Source organism: Microcaecilia unicolor, chromosome 10 (genome assembly GCF_901765095.1).
Source record: "Microcaecilia unicolor chromosome 10, aMicUni1.1, whole genome shotgun sequence".
In the NCBI taxonomy this organism is placed as follows: domain Eukaryota; kingdom Metazoa; phylum Chordata; class Amphibia; order Gymnophiona; family Siphonopidae; genus Microcaecilia; species Microcaecilia unicolor.
Window position 1 is genome coordinate 45,537,662 of NC_044040.1, and position 19,632 is coordinate 45,557,293.

Below are 19,632 nucleotides of genomic sequence, written 5' to 3' on the forward strand. Positions count from 1 at the left end.
CTCCATCACCGGGCTGTTCCACTGCCTGCTGTAACCAAGCCAGGCAGGCTCTAGCAGCATAACAACTGCATGCAGATGCCCAAACAGTGAGACCTGCCAAATCAAAGGACCGCTTCAGAGCTGAATCAAGCCTGCGGTCTTGAATATCCTTCAGGGCAACACCTCCTTCAACAGGGAGGGTAGTTCTCTTTGTCACAGCCGTGACCAGGGCATCCACTTTAGGCATTGCAAAGTGAGCCAAATGTTCCTCACTCAGAGGGTATAATTGCCCCATAGCCCTGGCAACCTTCAAAGGTCCCTCGGGGTCAGCCCATTGAGCCGAAATAAGCTCTTGGATGGAGTCATGCAAAGGAAAGGCTCGAGCAGGCTTTCTGGTACTAGCCATCCTTGGATTAACCGAGGAGGTTGTGCCACTCCCAGGATCTTCAATCGAGAGGGCTTGTAAGGCATCTGAAATAAGCGCTGGCAGCTCATCACGGTGGAAAATCCTCACCGCAGACAGATCATCAAGCTCCTGTGGCAATTCTGCACCCGACTCTGGCTCCTCAGCCCAAGAAGTTCTGCCAGACCCCTCAGAATCCTCATAGCCCGACCATGGGGGGAAAAGGGGGGTGCACCACACTTAGAAGGGGAATTAGCCCTTCTGTGTTTATCATGAGGATAAGAAACAGGCAAAGCCAACTCCAAAAAGCCAGGATCCACCAGGGGGGCAGGCAGAAGGTCCGAAGATCCCTGTGGAAGAGCTCTTTTAATGCTGCATAAGGCGTACATGCTTAAAACAAAATCAGCGGAGAAAACTGCTCCGTGACCGCCCGGATCCTGCCCAGGGCTATCAGCTCTATTATTAGCCTCACTCAGAGGACCCCCCCCCCCGGATTCAGAGCTCTCCGTCGCAACGGAGACCGCGCCTTGTGGAAAATCCAAAATGGCGTCCGCTGCCAGCTCAGAGCGCAAAAGATCGCCGCTCATCATGCTCAGGCCGGCTCTACCGTCTGTACAGCACGAATTACAGAGCCCCGCTGCTGATTTGCGCTTGCCACATTTAGAACAGCGCTTTACAGTCTCCACAGCCATCGCCGAAAAACGGCAGTAAAATTCAAAAACGGCGGTTCGCACCAAAAACGTCCCGCTCGCGGGCCCACCCCGGAGTCAGAAAACACTCTTATCTCACTAGACCGAGTATCACAGCTCCGGTCCTGCAGAAGAATCTCAAGAAAAAAAACCTCTTTCCCAAGATCACTGCGCTAAAGCGCAACGCGACTTTAATTATTTTTTATTTTTTTTATTTTTTTTTTTAACGCTGTGAGGAAAGCAGAGGCAAAAGAGGTACATAAAAACACTCCGGAGGCTCAGATAAGTGGGAAAGGCAGGGAAAGGCGAACCAATGTGCCTGCATCCACTGAGTGGGAAAGGACAGGGAAAAGCAAGCTAATAAGTCCACATCCACGGGGGCATGGGTAAGGCAGGGAAAGGGCTGACCTATGTGTCTTCAAAGTGAAGCTGCTATAGCCTCTAACACCCCGGCTAACAACTGGCAAGCCAGGAGCCACCCCCAGGCAGATTTTTGATGGAGCTCGAAGAAGCTGCAGCCACCCTGCTTGGGGAGATAGAGAATACTGAAGAGGCAGTGGAGCTAGCTGGCCATGAGGCACTGTGAAAATTTGAGTGCTCTCTATCTCCCCCTGCTGGTTGATGGACACAACCCATACATAATGGCTTCATCTGCTTGATGACAAGGAAAATTAGTTTAGGCTGTGCCTTAAATTTTTCTCTGGATTAAGGAGCCAGTGGTTGAGATCTTCCCCAACCCCATTGTCTCCACTGAAGTTGAGGGGGGGGGGGGGGTCTCTTCTGAAGCCTACCACAGCTTATTTAGGGCCTGAGTTTTCCTAATACTGTTTTTCCCATTCAGTGTCTAGGGGGAAAAACAAGCTCCTTAAATCAGATCCTTTCCTCCTCATTCTATAACAGGTCGCTTAAAATTTGGTGTCAATTACCCATATAAGCCTTAGAATACTAGCACTTGAGCACATGATTGTTACTGTTACATACACAACTGCCACAATAATTGTAAGAGGGGTGCTCACAGGCGAGGAGCATAGGTGGGGCTCACAGTCATACACTTATCTTACTGAATATGTACAGAATACTGTAAGTTACTTGCATAACTGACACATTAGATACAATCCTCTGCCATGGTCTATTTATTTGTTTGCAAGCTGAATAATTGGAAGATGCACTAAAAAAATCGTTAAAGCCCTTCCCTTACCGATTCCCTTAGCGAATCGGTAAGGAACGGGCATGCATCAAGGAAAAGGAATGCAAATGAGCTGCTCGTTGTAATTCAATTTCATTCTCTATTCCATCGGTAAACAGTCGGCCAATCAGCCGGTGGAGCACGCGCAGAGCAACCAAGCATTATGCCGGCGGCTCTGCGCATGCCAAGGACGTCCTTCCTTCACTCAAAAAAAAAAAAAAAAAAAAAGGACGTCCCTGACGAGCAGGAAGCTTGTCAGCAGCCTGAACCTCAGAAGAGAAACAGTGCTGAAAAGAGCCCCAGTTAATTTAAGTGCTACTGCTCTTCGCTTGTGTAACATTTCCATTGTTTACTGCTTTGCATGTTAAAGGCAGGCAGGCTTACATCAGGCAATTAGGAAGGACTTCTGTGAAGAAAAAAAACATAAGTGCTCCTCAGGGACATCTAACAACGAGCTGGACGTCTTCTTGCAGCTTTTGTGATGGGCGTCCTTCTTGGAAGTGTTTTTCCTATCTGCAATGTTTTCAGCTTGCCCCCCCCCCCCCCACACACACACACACACAGGATCAGGACGTGCGAGGACGTCCAAATCAAAACTTTTTGGATGCCCCTCCCTCCAGGTCTCTCTCAGCCAATCCCAGCGCGTTTAGCTGATACTGGTAACAGCTAAACACGCTGGGATTGGCTGAGAGAGACCTGGAGGGAGGGACATCCAAAAAGTATCAGGAGGAGGACTTCTCTGAAGAAAAAAAAAAAAAAAAAAAAAAAAGACGTCCCTGTTTTTCTACCTGCCTGAACTGACCACAAGCACAGTTCTCTCAACAGTCCCCTCCAAGGTTGTTTTCAGCTTGCCCCCCCCCCCCCCACACACACACGGGATCGGGACGTGCGAGGACGTCCAAATCAAAACTTTTTGGAGGTCCCTCCCTCCAGGTCTCTCTCAGCCAATCAAAGCGCGTTTAGCTGATACTGCTAACAGCTAAAGCGCTGGGACTGGCTGAGAGACCTGGAGGGAGGGACATCCAAAAAGTTTTAATTTGGACAACCTCGCACGTTCCGATCTTGTGGGGGGGGGGGGGGGGGGTGCGCAAGCTGAAACAACCTTGGAGGAAACTGTTGAGAGAACTGTGCTTGTGGTCAGTTAGGCAGGTAAGAAAAACAGGGACATCCTTTTTTTTTTTCTTCAGAGAAGTCCTTCCTAATTGTGTATAAGAAAAACACGTCCAAGAAGGACACCCATCACAAAAGCTGCAGAAAGACATCCAGCTCGTGTTAGACGTCCCTGACGAGCACTTGGATGGGTTTTTATTTTCTTTCCGATTCCCTCACAGCAGCCCCAACAAGAGGTGCAGACCTCCCGTTAGGAGCTTCCACGATAAGGGAATCAGAAAATGGTAGTGCATTGGTTGGGCCGCTGGATGACCGAGGGGTAAAAGGAGTGATCAAGGAAGACAAAGACGTAGCGGAGAGACTGAATGAATTCTTTGCTTCGGTCTTCACCGAGGAAGATTTGGGTGGGATACCGGTGTCGGAAATGGTATTTCAAGCGGGCGAGTCGGAGAAACTTACTGACTTCACGGTAAACCTGGAGCACGTAATGGGGCAGTTCGGCAAACTGAAGAGTAGCAAATCTCCTGGACCGGATGGTATTCATCCTAGAGTACTGATAGAACTGAAAAATGAGCTTGCGGAGCTACTGCTAGTGATATGCAACTTTTCCTTAAAATCGAGCGTGGTACCGGAAGATTGGAGGGTAGCCAATGAAACGCCCATTTTTAAAAAAGGCTCCAGGGGAGATCCAGGAAATTATAGACCGGTGAGTTTGACATCAGTTCCGGGGAAAATGGTAGAGGCTATTATTAAAAACAAAATTACAGAGCACATCCGAGGTCATGGATTACTGAGACCAAGTCAGCACTGCTTTTGTGTGGGGAAATCTTGCCTGACCAATTTACTTCAATTCTTTGAAGGACTAAACAAACATGTGGACAAAGGGGAGCCGGCTGATATTGTGTATCTGGATTTTCAAAAGGCGTTTGACAAGGTACCTCATGAAAGGCTACAGAGGAAATTGGAGGGTCATGGGATAGGAGGAAATGTCCTATTGTGGATTAAAAACTGGTTGAAGGATAGGAAACAGAGAGTGGGGCTAAATGGGCAGTATTCACAATGGAGAAGGGTAGTTAGTGGGGTTCCTCAGGGGTCTGTGCTAGGACCGCTACTTTTTAATATATTTATAAATGATTTAGAAATGGGAGTAACTAGCTAGGTAATTAAATTTGCTGATGATACAAAGTTATTCAAAGTCGTTAAACCGCGACAGGATTGTGAAAAATTACAAGAGGACCTTACGAGACTGGTCGGCTGAATGGCAGATGACGTTTAATGTGAGCAAGTGCAAGGTGATGCATGTGGGAAAAAAGAACCCGAATTATAGCTACATCATGCAAGGTTCCACGTTAGGAGTTACGGACCAAAAAAGGGATTTGGGTGTCGTCGTCGATAATACACTGAAACCTTCTGCTCAGTGTGCTGCTGCGGCTAGGAAAGCGAATAGAATGTTGGGTATTATTAGGAAAGGTATGGAAAACAGGTGCGAGGATGTTATAATGCCGTTGTATCGCTCCATGGTGCGACCGCACCTTGAGTATTGTGTTCAATTCTGGTCGTCGCATCTCAAGAAAGATATAGTAGAATTGGAAAAGGTGCAGTGAAGGGCGACTAAAATGATAGCGGGGATGGGACGACTTCCCTATGAAGAAAGATTAAGGAGGCTAGGCTATTCAGCTTGGAGAAGAGACGGCTGAGGGGAGACATGATAGAGGTATATAAAATAATGAGTGGAGTGGAACAGGTGGATGTGAAGAGTCTGTTCACGCTTTCCAAAAATACTAGGACTAGGGGGCATGCGATGAAACTACAGTATAGTAAATTTAAAACAAAATCGGAGAAAATTTTTCTTCACCCAACGTGTAATTAAACTCTGGAATTCGTTGCCGGAGAAAGTGGTGAAGGCAGTTAGCTTGGCAGAGTTTAAAAAGGGGTTGGACGGTTTCCTAAAGGACAAGTCCATAAACCGCTACTAAACGGACTTGGAAAAATCCACAATTCCAGGAATAACATGTATAGAATGTTTGTACGTTTGGGAAGCTTGCCAGGTGCCCTTGGCCTGGATTGGCCGCTGTCACGGACAGAATGCTGGGCTCAATGGACCCTTGGTCTTTTCCCAGTATGGCATTACTTATGTAATTACAATACAGTTTCTACACATTACAATACTAATTTGCTCATTTGCATTCCGTTTTCGTTAGCTGCTACTGTGATCGGAAAATGGCTGGGAGAAGCCTTTAGTGCATGCCAGGGTTTACTACTTGCTCGTTAATGGCTCGTTAAGTTTAGTGCATCTGGCCCTAAGTCACTCCATCTCCCTACCTGACCCATGTTTCCACTATAAAAAAAGAGCTCACTCTTACAATCCTGAATCCCATCAGCAAGTCACATATAGTTTGTGTAGAGATTCTATGGTGTCACATAATGTTGGACAGGCCTAGAAAGGGACCACTTCTGTAACTTACTGGAGTGGTCGGTGGTACACAGAACATAGATATTTCTTTTAATACAACAGGCTGGTCTAGAAATATGTTCCAGAAAACTGAAATAGGCAAGGAAGAATGTGCTTGTATCATATTTTTTTTTTTAAGTTAGGCTCAAAACCAAGAGTATTCAGTTATACTACTGTCCTGTGAAATTATTATCTACTAGTAAAAAAGGCCCGTTTCTGGAACAAATGAAACGGGCGCTAGCAAGGTTTTCCTGGGAGTGTGTATGTTTGAGAGAGAGAGCCAGAGCGAATGTGCGGGTGTGTGACAGTGTGTGTGTGTGTGAGAATGAGAGTGTGTGACAGGGCCCCTTCCCCTGTTCCTAATGCCCCTCACCCCGTTCCCTCCCCTCCTTTTTCTCCTCCTTCCCACACTTTGGGTTCCTTAAGGCTTTCAAACGTCTATGTACCCCCGTGGCCCTAACGCCCAGTATCCGGATACCCCAACGCTTTCCTCCTCACCCCTCCCCCAAGATGTAATACTTTCATGTACTTCATTTTTAAAAAAAAAAGTGTCCTATCTACCCTGTGTACAAATGCCCGGCATTCAGATTGTGTTCCTCTCGTAAATTTTCATTTCTTTCATTCATTCAGAACTCCCCCCGAACACTTTTGGTTCCTTCAGTCTTTTAAAACTCTCCTATGTACCCTGTGTGCTAATGGCCAGCATTCAGATTGTTCCCAAATGTTCATGTCTTTCAGTGGTTCAGAACTCCCCCCCTCCCCACATTTAACACTTTCGGTTCCTTCAGTCTTTTAAAACTCTCCTATCAATCCTGTGTCCTAATGGCCAGCACTCAGATTGTTTTGCTTTGCCAAATTGTCTGTCACTGATGTCACTGAGGTCAGAGCATGCCTGCCTAGCAGACCACTTCCGGCAGGCACGGTCCCAAGCACATCCTGTTGGAGGTGAGAATTATTATATAGGATAGGATAAAACTGAATTAGATAATTTCTTATAATCACATCAAATTCCATAACAATGGTTTCTAAAAGACTCCTGGTGGTACAAACTATCCAGAAATTTTGTTCTATATCTTTAAGGCTAAAACTTACCTCTGAGGGGGGATATAAGGAATTGTAACTGTTGGCATAATCGTACAGGCTTCAGCTAATGCTTTCTTAAGCTTCTTTGCCTTTCTTTTCACTTTTGATGTTGATCGCACAGCATTGTCTGGCCCCACTTTTTTATGAATACCATTTTTTATTTCACTTTCTTCATAAATATTTAAAGGCCTTCTTGTGCATCCAGGTGGAGTATGAACATCACAGTATGCTGTCTTTTTTACAGAAAAAATTGTGCCACTGGCAGTTACCTCCCTAACAGGTTCCATTTTCATGTACAAACCAGCTTTTTGGGCACATGTTACATGGAATGCTGTGTAGCAATTGGCTTTATGACACTGGATACAGGCACCAACACCTTTTTGTTTACAGAGGTAGCATGTTAACTTCCACCTTGCTGGGGGAATGTTTTGGACACCATCAATTGGCTCAATGAAAACTGTACTAGCAAAGCCAACTTCTGGAATCCATAGAGCACATACAACATGCCCCCATCGATCATCATCAGTCTTTTTAAAGGCACCTCCTTTGTTTGGGCACAGCGCACAGTCTATCGGCACGGTACGAGATTGTAGACAGCGTCTACACAACCATTGCCCCTCGGGTATATATGGCACCCCATAACACTCTTGATGTACTGCTAAATTACACATGTCACAAAATAGGATAACATTGCTGTTCTGACATTCACCATCCATACATATACAGCAAACTGCATCCTCGTCGATTAATGATTGATGATCTCCTTGTTTTTGGTTCTCACAGTAAGACTCTTTCTCAAACCTGTCCATAAGGAATTCAAACATATTCTGTGATACCACCGAGAGCCCATCATTTTTTCGTCTTTCATTTATTATTTCCAGCCATGCATAATCTTCCTCATCCATATCATATTCCACTTCTTTATCAAGCTCTTCAGGGGACTTTTCAATGAATTTATAATAACTTGGAGGTCTCCGAGGAGCAGAGGGTGGACTGCACTCAACAATGCGCACTTGTGGTTCTGGAAGAGTACTTGATGTAGTAGGTCCATAAGCACTAGGAAGAACGTCGTTTTTCTTTTTTACTTTGCTGTTTTTATGCCGTTTGGCTCTTGGACACACCTGAGGTTGTTGTTCACTGTTTTCTTTATTGCTGTTACATTCATTCAGTTCCTGTGCTGTAAGATCATCTTCTAATATAATGTCTATAGGATCAAATATATTGATCCTGTGTAAACGACCTTCAATTTCAATTTCAACCATCCTCTGAGCCTGAGCGTATGTTAATGTTTCTCGTGTAGGGGAGTGTTTAATACTGCCTGGAGAAGTAGAATGTCTTGTAGAAACTCTATGGCATCTTCCTTTCCGTCTCATTTTTTAAAACCTAAAAATTAAAGGCAGAGACACACAGTCAGAGAAGTCGAGTCGATATACTGTGAAAACAATATTTTATAGATTCTACAAAACAAAGAGGCATATTTTCAAAGCACTTAGCCTTCCAAAGTTCCATAGGTTTCTATGGAACTTTGGAAGGCTAAGTGCTATGAAAATATGCCTCAAAATCTACTAGTGTGTTCAACTTTAGGACATTTGTGTAGGGGTACTCCCAGAACAGTAGTTCTAGAACCATAAAGATTCTGAACAATCCTGGAAGGCTGCAAACCAGGCTAGTTTTCATAATATCTTTAATGTATACATACCAGAGAAATCTGCATACAGGGGGAGCACTGTAATTAAATATCTCAAACGAGTTCATTGAGTATATCCTAAAAACCTGATTGTTTGCAGCCCTCTAGGATTACAGTCTGACAGGCTGGTTTAAAAGGATAATCTACCACTACTGTCATACAAAAAGAAAAAGGTGGTTAGCCTTCATAAACTACAAGAGATTGCAGAAAGAGGAAGACAACCAACAGTACCTAGAAAAGTTAAGAAAAGCTAGTAAACTAGGTTAGGAAAGCAAAAATGAAAGAAAAAAAAAAAGCAATGTGGTAAAATGTGGGAACAAGACAAATTTTAAGATGTCAGCAGGGCTGTGGAGTCAGAGTCGGACCAATTTTGGGTCAGTAAAAATATACCAACTCCGATTCCAGCTTCAAAATAAAAGCTTACATTTGACCATATATCATTTTACACTCACTCTCTCTAGTACATACAGTACAGTCTCGATTATCCAACGTTTACTGATCCAGCCATCCAGCATATCCGACAGACCCTTGGTGACGTCATGCAGCTTCTCTTTTCATTTTCCAAACCCGGGACCCTATTTTTATCATAAATGTGAACTGGGACTCTGCTTTTACTGCCTTTGTTTCTGTATTTTTCAGGGGGTTACCATTGTTTTCCATATTAGCAGAATTATCCGACAACAGGTCGGTCCCATTTAGGTCAGATAGTCAAGACTTTACTGTATATATAAGTACACACACATATGAATATGATCTTTGTTCTAGTTCTAAAATACTGATATAACTCATATTTACCAGTACTTTAGATCAAGAACAAAAAATTCAAAGCCTAAATAAGTAGGAGTCAGACAGAGCTAGAGATAAAGTCGAACAGTAGAAAAAGAGAAGAACTACATAAGCATTGTCATACTGCGACAGATCGAAGGTCCATCTAGCCCAGTATCCTGTTTCCAAAAGTGGCCAATCCAGGTCACAAATACCTGGCAAGATCCCAAAAAAGTGAAATAGATGTTATGCTGCTTATCCTAAGTCAATGTTAATAATAGCTAATGGTCTTTTTTTTTTTTTTTTTAAGGAAATTATCTACACCTTTTATAAACCCTGCTATGCTGCTTTTGGAATTCGTTGTCAGAGAATGTGTTAGAGTTCAATTACACATTGAGTGAAGAAACATTTTTTCTGGTTTGTTTTAACATTTATTAATTTAGTAGCTTCATTGCATGCTCCCTAGTCCTAGTATTTTTGGAAAGAATAAACAAGTGATTCACATCTACTGGTTCCACTCCATTCAGTATTTTATAGACACTATCATATCTCCCCTTTATTATCTCTTTTCCAAGCTGAAGAGCAGGCAAAAGGGCAAGAGGCCTGAAACTGAACTGCTGCCCCAACACACAGAGGCACAGATATCTCTGGTGGTAAGCTGCAATAAAGATGTGGAGATAAGCCTCTATCAGGTCCGGGGAGGTCAGAAACTCCTCTGGTTGCACCAACTGGAGAACCTCCATGCAAAAATGCTGAACCATCAGACAAGTATTCATGCCCTTAAGGTCCAAAGTAAAGAGAAAAGAGTGTCCTTCTTTGGGACCATGAAATAGATGTAATACTTTCCTAGGCTGTGTTCTTCCATGGCATGGGCTCCACTGACCAGATCACACACTTCTGACAGCATAAGTACAACAGCCTGTTGCTTTAGGTTCAAGCCTCACAGACAGACCCATGAAGGCGTCCAGAACTGGACATGCAAACTCCAGGGAGTTCTATACGTTTTTTATGTAGCTCCTTGCTACAAATGACCAACGGGCAGTCTTAGACCAATATATTTAGATTTTATATTGCTTGCCTTGTGATAACACTATGATTTTGCAATCAACATCTATAAATGATAGTACAATACACTCTGAATATCTTGATGCCTAGTTATACCATATTTATAATTTTGTACATTAATGATGATAATTCTTTTCTTTCTATATCCTAACTAGATACTAAATTAACTAGCTGCTTTAAAGGACTATTGTCATTAGGTTGATATTTCAGATACTGTTAATATGGCATTATTTGGAATGTGATATTTTGACATCATCCTTTTCAACTCATGACAGTGAAGTTAACTGTGTTCTTTCAATTATATACTTAATTGCAAGATATTAATGAGAGTTCTGCCATTCTATGTTTATATACTCAGGCACAGGATTGATATTCTTTTTATATTTCAACTTTGTTGATATCAATTATTATTATTAACATTTGTATAGCGCTACCAGACGCACGCAGCGCTGAACACCTGACATAGAGAGACAGTCCCTGCTCAATAGAGCTTACAATCTAAAAATAACACAGACAATTAAGGGCAAGGGAAGTACTGGGTGAGAAGGAACAAGGGGAGGTAATTGAGTAGTAGTATCCAGTTTAATCAGAATGCATCCAGTACAAATACTCTATTTTAGGTAGGTCTCCTCTATGCACCTTTAGAGTCATGCTTCTCTACCCTATTGTAGATTACCTACACATGGACTGGAGGGAATGAACTCATCCTCCTATAAGTGAACAAGAATCCTGAAGACTGTTTTCCAACTTTCTCCCAAGGAAGGATTAGAACTTCAGGAAACAAGAACAGATCCTGAAACAGATTCACATCATACAATCATACAGGGAGGGCTCATGGCTTCATCTGCTATGACTAAGGAAAGAAAATTACCAAGGTAAGAACCTAATTTTCCTTTCCTTGCCATCAAGCAGATGAAGCCATTACGTATGGGATGTATCAAAGCAATCCCTATATAGGGTGGGAACAAATCACACCATGCGCTAGCACTTGTGCTCCAAAACGTGCATCCCTCCTAGCAGCCACATCCAGCCTGTAATGTCGGACAAATGAGAGCTTCGAAGCCCATGTTGCTGCACTGCAAATCTCATGAAGAGAGGAGTGCTCCAGTTTCAGCCCAAGAGGAAGAAATCGCTCTTGTAGAATGTGCCTTAAAGGCTACAGGCGGAGGCCAGCCGGCAAGCAGATAAGCTGAAAAGATAGCTTCTTTGAGCCAGCAGGCAATAGTGGCTTTAGACGCTGGAGACCCTCAGCGAGAACCTGTTAGTAAAACAAACAAATGATCAGAGGTCCTGAAAGAATTAGTAACTCGCAGATACTGCAACAGAGTCCTGCGCACATCCAACAGGTGCAACTGCCCAAAGGATTCTGGAAACTCCACCTTAACAAAAGAGGGTAGAAAAATAGGATGGTTTAGGTGAAAAGCTGAAACCACCTCAGGCATGAAGGAAGGCACGGTACGAACCGTGACCCCGGACTCTGAAAATTGCAGAAATGGGTCTCGACAGGACAGCGCCTGGAGTTCTGACACTCGTCACGCCGAAGTAATGGCCACCAGAAAAACGGCCTTTAGTGTCAAATCTTTCTCTGAAGCTCGCCGTAGCGGCTCAAAAGGAGAACCCTGCAGAGCCTTCAAAACTAGCCCCAGGTTCCAAGCTGGACAAGGTGCCCGCACGGGAGGACGGAGCCGAAGCACCCCTCTAAGAAACCGTGCCAAATCTGGATGAGCAGCTAAAGACACGCCTGCAACCTTACCATGAAGGGAGGCCAATGCTGCCACTCGCAGGGAATTATAGGCCAAGCCTTTTTGTACACCATCCTGCAAAAAGTCCAGAATCAGCGAGACAGGAGCCCGCATGGGTGTGATCGCTTTTGAAACACACCAAGCCTCAAACTGGCGCCAGATCCTGGCATAAGCCACGGAAGTGGACCGCTTGCGGGCCTGCAGGAGAGTGGAAATAACATTATTGGAATAGCCTTTGCCTCTCAATTGCGCCCTCTCAATAGCCATGCCGTAAGACCAAAACGGCAGGTGTCCTCCATGGCCACCGGTCCCTGCGACAACAGGTTCGGTACCAGAGGTAAAGGAAGGGGGGCCTCCACAAGCATCTATCGGAGGTCCGCATACCAAGGCCCCCTGGGCCAATCCGGGGCGATGAGCACCACTTCTCCTGGGTGAAGCCGAAAACGCAGGAGCACACGCCCTATCAAGGGCCACGGAAGGAACACATACCAGAGGCCCAGAAGCCAGGGTTGAGCCAAGGCATCCAACCCGGCAGAGCGAGGATCTCTCCGTCTGCTGAAAAGCACGGGACTTTGGCAGTTGAGCTTGTCGCCATAAGATCCATTACGGGCTTGCCCCATTTGGCACATATCTGCAGGAATACTTCGTCTGCCAGTTCCCATTCCGCTGGATCGATTTGATGCTTGCTTAGATAATCGGCTTGCACGTTGCTCTGACCTGCAATGTGAGCTGCCGACAGAAACTGTAGATGCAACTCGGACCAGTGGCAAATCTGTTCGGCCTGCGCGGCCAGCGCTCTGCACTGAGTGCCGCCTTGTGGGTTTATGTAGGCCACTGTTGTCCGACATCACTCTGACAGCCAATCCTTCCAGGGTCACTTGAAAGGCCAGAAGCGCCTGAAACACCGCTTTCAACTCTAGGCGATTGATGGACCACTCCGACTCGTCGGGTGTCCAAAGACCCTGGGCATGCTTCCCCTTGCAATATGTGCCCCAGCCCTTGAGGCTGGCATCTGTCACCACTAGGCACCAATCGTGGAGCGCCAGCAGCATTCCTTGCCGCAGCATGCTGTCCGAGAGCCACCACTCCATGTTGAGTCAGGCCGCAGGGAGCCAAGAGAGTCTGCATTGATAATCCTGAGATACTAGAGACCATCGTTGAAGCAAGGAATACTGCAGAGGTCTCAGGTGTGCTCTCGCCCAGGGCACCAAATCCAAGGTGGCCGTCATCGAACCCAACAGCTGGACAATGTCCCAAGCTCACGGGCGGGGCATCCTCAGGAGCAGACGGACCTGATTCTGAAGCTTGCATCGCCTTTGCTCGGGTAGGAATACATATCCCGAGTCTGTGTCGAACCGTGCCCCCAAATATTCTAGAGATTGCAAGGGGGTCAGGTGACTTTTGGCTACATTGACGACCCAGCCCAGAGATTGCAGTACTGAGGCCACTCTGGCTGTATCTTGATGGCTCTCTGTTGCGGAGTCCGCTCTGATGAGCCAGTCGTCTAGGTACGGGTGAACCCGGACACCTTCTCGCCTGAGAAAAGCAGCTACTACCACCATTATCTTGGAAAAGGTTCGGGGAGCTGTGGCGAGGCCAAAAGGCAAGGCCTGAAACTGGAAATGTTTTCCCATCACCACAAACCGCAGAAACTTCTGATGCGGGGGCCAAATTGGAATGTGCAAGTAAGCTTCTTTCAGGTCCAGAGACGTGAGAAACTCTCCTGGCTGTACCGCCGCACTGATGGAGCGCAGGGTTTCCATGTGAAAATGCCGCACTCTTAGGGACTTAATTCTTTTAAGTCCAGAATAGGGCGAAAAGACCCACCTTTTCACGGCACCACAAAGTAAATGGAGTAGCAGCCGCAGCCGAAATCGGCGGGAGGCACCAGGGGAAACCGCCCCAATGTGAATCAAGCCTTGTAAGGTCTCCTCTACCGCAGCCCGTTTGGCGGCAGAACCGCATCGGGACTCCACAAACACATCTCTTATCGGGGCATCGAATTCTATTCGGTATCCTTCTCTGATCAGGTCCAAGAACCACTGATCTGAGGTAATCTTGGCCCACTCCTCGAGAAAGAGGGAAAGACGTCCTCCTATAACAGGAATCGAGGAGGGGGCCGGTGCACCCTCATTGAGAGGGTCGCCCTTGAACTCCAGGTCTTGAGCCTGCTGCTGCGGAACGTTTGTCCGAGCGAAAGGAGTTCCTCTGCTGAAAACCGGCCACGAGAAGTGGACCCAGCAGAATGCCCCGGGCGGTACCTTCTAGCTTCACAGAAGCGAGGTCTATAAGAGGAGTGAACCGCCTGACCCTTGGAGGGAGGCTTCGGCCTATCCTCGGGTAAGCGCTGGGGTTTAGCATCTCCCAGGCCTTTCACAATTTTCTCCAACTCCTCAACCAACAGGAGAAGGCCTTGAAAGGGCAACTTCACCAACCTTTGCTTAGAGGCCATGTCCGCCACCCAATGCCGTAGCCACAGAAGACGGCGAGCCGCCACTGCTACAGCCATCTGTTTAGCCGAAGCACTGACAATATCCTAAAGGGCGTCAGCCAAAAAGGACAAGGCCGACTCCATTCGCGGAGCCACTTCAGACAAGGGCTCCACTCCATCACCTGTTCCACTGCCTGTTGCAACCATGCCAGGCAGGCTCCAGCAGCATAACACCCGAATAGTAAGACCAGCAATTTCAAAGGACCGTTTAAGTGCTGATTCCAGTCTACGGTCTTGCATTTCCTTCAGGGCAACACCTTCTTCAACCGGGAGGGTAGTTCTCTTTGTCACAGCTGTGACTAGGGCATCCACCTTAGGCATTGCAAAGCGAGCCAAATGCTCCTCACTCAGAGGGAATAATTGCCCCATAGCCCTGGAAACTTTCAAAGGTCCTTCGGGGTCAGCCCATTGAGCTGAAATAAGCTCTTGGATGGAGTCATGCAAAGGAAAGGTTCGAGCAGGCTTTTTGGTACTTGCCATCCCTCGGATTTCCAGAGGAGGCCACGCCACTCCCAGGATCTTCAATAGAGAGGACCTGTAAGACAATCTGAAATAAGCGCTAGCAGCTCCTCGCGGTGGAAAATCCTCACCGCGGACGGATCATCTGGATCCAGTGGCCCTTCTGCACCTTCCTTTGTTTCCTCTGGCACGAGGGCCTGCCAGACCCCTCAGAGTCACCACATCCCAACCACGGGGGGGAAAAGGGCGGTGCGCCACTCTCTGAAGGGGAATTTACCCTTCTGCGATTCTCTTGCGGCCAGCTATCAGGGAAAAACGCTTCAGAGGGCAATCCCAGGCCTGCATCCACCGGAGGGGCAGTAAGGGGGGTCGTAGAAAACCCCTGTGGCTGAGCTCTTTTAAGCATATATGCATTATGAAGCAATAATACAAAGTCATGGGAGAAAAACTCGCCCTGGTCACCCGGTTCCAGTCCGGGGCTAGTAGCTGTTTGGCCCGCCTCAATTCGAGGGCCCCCTCCGGTCTCCAGACCCTCCGCCTCAGCGGGGGTCGTGCCATGTGGTGCTTTCAACATGGCGCCCGCTGCCAGCTCCACCGAGCGGGAAGAATCATCGCTCGCCATGCTCGGGCCGGCTCTTACGCCTGAACAGCACGTTTTACAGAGCCCCGCTGCTTATCTGCGCTTGCCACACTTGGAACAGCGCTTAACACTCTCTGCAGCCATCGCCGAAAAACGGCAGAAAATTCAAAATGGTGGAAACACTCTTACCTCACTGGACCAAGTATACAAGCTCCGGTCACGCTGTAGAAACTGAAGAAAACCTCTTCCTTTTTAACACTGAGGAAAGTAGAGAAAACAGCAAAAGAGGCAATCAAATCAACTCCGGAGGTACAGAACAGTGGGAAAGGCGAACCAATGTGCCTGCATCCACCAAGTATAGAGTGGGAAAGAGCAGGGAAAAGTGAAACTAATGTGCTCACATCCACTGGGGGGATGGGTAAGGCAGGGAAAGGGCTAACCTATGTGCCTTTAAAGTGAAGCTGCTATAGCCTCTAACACCCCGGCAAGCCAGGAGCCACCCCTAGGCAGATTTTTTAAGGAGCTTGATCAAGTTGTAACCACCCTGCTTGGGGAGATAGGAATAATGAATAGAAGTGGAGCTAGCTGACCATGTGGCACTGTGAAATTTGAGTACTCTCTATCTCCCCCCTGCTGGTTGATGGACACAACCCATACGTAATGGCTTCATCTGCTTGATGACATGGAAAAGGCCAATACTCTCTTACAGTCCAAGGTGTGCAACTTGTCGTCACCAGGGCGGGTATGTGGTCAATGAAAAAATGTCGGCAAGACAATTGACTGGTTCAGATGGAACTCCGACACCACCTTCGGCAAGAACTTACGGTGAGTGCGGAGGATTACTCTGTTATGATGAAATTTGATATAAGGTGCATGCACTACCAAGGCTTGAAGCTCACTGACTCTACGAGCTGAAGTAACAGTCACCAAAAAAACAACCTTCCAGGTCAAGTACTTCAGATGGCAGGAATTCAGTGGCTTTCATCAACTGGGTGAGAACATTGAGATCCCATGACACTGGTGGAGGTTTGACAGGGGGCTTTGACAAAAGCAAACCTCTCCTAAAGCGAACTACTAAAGGCTGTCCAGAGATAGGCTTACCCTCTACACGTTGACGATAAGCACTAATTGCACTAAGATGAACTCTTACGGAGTTGTCTTGACACCAGACTCTGATAAGTGTAGAAAGTATTCAAGCAGGGTCCGTGTAGGACAAGGAAAAGGATCTAGGGCCTTGCTGTCACACCAGATGGCAAACCTCCTCCATTTGAAAGAATAACACTTTTTCGTGGAATCTTTCCTGGAAGCAAGACGAGAGACACCCTCTACACAAAGAGGCAATCTCTAAGCTCTCAACTTCCAGGCCATGAGAGCCAGAGACTGGAGGTTGGGATGTAGAAGCGGCCCCTCGTTCTGGGTGATGAGGGTCAGAAAACACTCCAATCTCCACGGTTCTTCGGAGGACAACTCCAGAAGAAGAGGAACCAGATCTGACTGGGCCAAAAGGGTGCAATCAGAATCATGGTTCCACGGTATTGCTTGAGTTTCAGCAAAGTCTTCCCTACTAGAGGTATGGGAGGATATGCATACAGAAGGCCTGCCCCCCCCCCCCCCCCCCAATGAAGGAGGAAGGAATCTGACGCAAGTCTGTCGTGGGCCTGAAGTCTGGAATAGAACTGAGAGACTGTGATTGGTCTGAGTGGCAAAATGATCCACCGAGGGGGTGCCCCATGCTCAGAAGATCTTGCGGACTATGTCCATGTTCAATGGCCACTCGTGAGGTTGCATGATGCTGCTCAACCTGTCGGCCAGACTGTTTACGTCTGCCAGATACGTGGCCTGGAGAAACATGCCGTGATGATGCGCCGAAAGCCACATTCAGACGGCTTCCTGACACAGAGAGCGAGATCCGGTGCCTCCCTGCCTGTTAGTGTAATACATAGCAACCTGATTGTCTGTCTGAATTAGAATAATTTGGTTGGACAACCGATCTCTGAAAGCCTTGAGAGCGTTCCAGATCGCTCATAATTCCAGGAGGTTGATCTTAAGACCCTTTTCCTGAAAGGAGCAAACTCCTTGAGTGTGAAGCCCATCTACATGAGCTCCCCACCCCAGGAAGGATGAATTCGTTGTCAGCACTTTTTGTGGCTGAGGAATTTGGAATGGAAGTCCCAAGGTCAGATTGGATCGAACAGTCCACCAGAGCAGGGAATTGCAAAAGTCGGTGGAAAGATGGATGACATCCTCTAGATCCCCTGTGGCCTGGCTCCACTGGGAAGCTAGGGTCCATTGAGCTGATCTCATATGCAGGCGTGCCATGGGGGTTACATGAACTGTAGAAGCCATGTGTCCTAAGAGTCTCAACGTCTGAGCTGTGATCTGTTGAGACGCTCGAGCCAGGGACACTAAACCCAGAAGATTGTCTGACCTTGTCTGGGGAAGATAAGCTCGAGACATCCGTGTGTCCAACAGAGCTCCAATGAATTCCAATTTCTGAACCGGGGCAAGATGGGACGGGATAATTGATACGAACCCCAGTAGCTCCAGCACTCGAATAGTCATCCGCATGGACTGTAGAGCGCCTGCCTCTGACGTGCTCTTTACCAGCCAATCGTCGAGACAAGGGAAGACATGCACTCCCAGTCTGTGCAGCGATGCTGCGACAACTGTCAGTCACTTTGTGAAAACCTTGGGCACAGATGCAAGGCCAAAGGGCAGTACACAGTACTGAAACTGCCGAGTTCCCAACCGAAATCGAAGATACTTCCTGTGAGCTGGAGAGCTGGGAGTATTGAAATGTAGGTATAGGCATCCTTTAAGTCCAGAGAGCATAGCCAATCATTTTCCTGAATCATGGGAAGAAGGGTGCCTAGGGAAACCATCCTAAACTTTTCTCGGACAAGGAATTTGTTCAGGGCCCTTAGGTCTAGGATGGGACGCATCCCCCGTTTTCTTTTGCCCAAGTACCTGGAATAGAATCCCAGCCCTTCTTCCCCTGGTGGAACGGATTCGACCGCATTGGCCTCTAAAAGGGCGGAGAGTTCGTCTGCAAGTACCTGCTTGTGCTGGGAGCTGAAGGACTGAGCTCCCGGTGCACAATATGGAGGCATGGATTCCAGATTGAGAGTGTATCCTAACTGAACTATTTGAAGATCCAACCTGTCGGAGGTTATGAGAGGCCACCTTTGGTGAAAAAATATTAATCTCTCTCCGACCGGCAAGTCGTCCGGCACAGACACTTTTTCTGAGGCTATGCTGCACTGGAGCCAGTCAAAAGCCCGTCCCTTGCTTTTGTTGGGGAGCCGCAGGGGCCTTGGTCGCACGCTGTTGATGGGAACGAGCGCGCTGGGACTGAGCCTGGACAGGCTGCCGAGAAGCAGGAGTGTACCTACGCCTATTGTAGAAATAGGGAGCACTCCTCTTCCCTCCAAAAAAACCTCCTAGATGAGGAGGTGGTAGCAGAAGACGCCCGGCGGGAGAGAGAATCCATAGCATCATGGTGCTTTTTGATCTGATCGACCATGTCCTCTACTTTTTCTCCAAAAAGATTATCCCCCCCCCCCCCCCCCCCGGGCATGGAACATCCGCCATTCGCTGCTGGGTCTTATGATCCAGGTCAGAGACACGCAGCCATGAGAGTCTGCGCATCAGTATACCTTGAGCAGCTACTCGGGATGCCACATCAAAAGTGTCGTAAGTTCCCCTGGCCAGGAATTTACGACACACCTTCTGCTGCCTGATCACCTAGTGAAAAGGTTCGGCGAGCTCCGGAGGACGGGCTTCGACCAAACTGGACAATTGCCTCACCAAGTTCCGCAAGTGGATGCTCATGTAGAGCTGATAAGTTTGGATCTTGGAGGCGAGCATAGCACTACTACTACTACTTGACATTTCTAAAGCGCTACTAGGGTTACGCAGCGCTGTACAATTTAACATAGGAC

The 19,632-nt window shown here is 47.2% G+C and overlaps 1 protein-coding gene across 1 annotated transcript in view; it reads right to left on the bottom strand.

Moving 5' to 3' along the window:
• BRD1 (bromodomain containing 1) overlaps positions 1-19,632 on the bottom strand; it is a 306,498-nt gene that overhangs the window by 278,652 nt on the left and 8,214 nt on the right. Inside the window, 1 exon segment of the mRNA XM_030215730.1 lies at positions 6,912-8,285. Coding sequence (XP_030071590.1) covers positions 6,912-8,275 — 1,364 coding nt within the window. The 5' untranslated portion in view covers positions 8,276-8,285.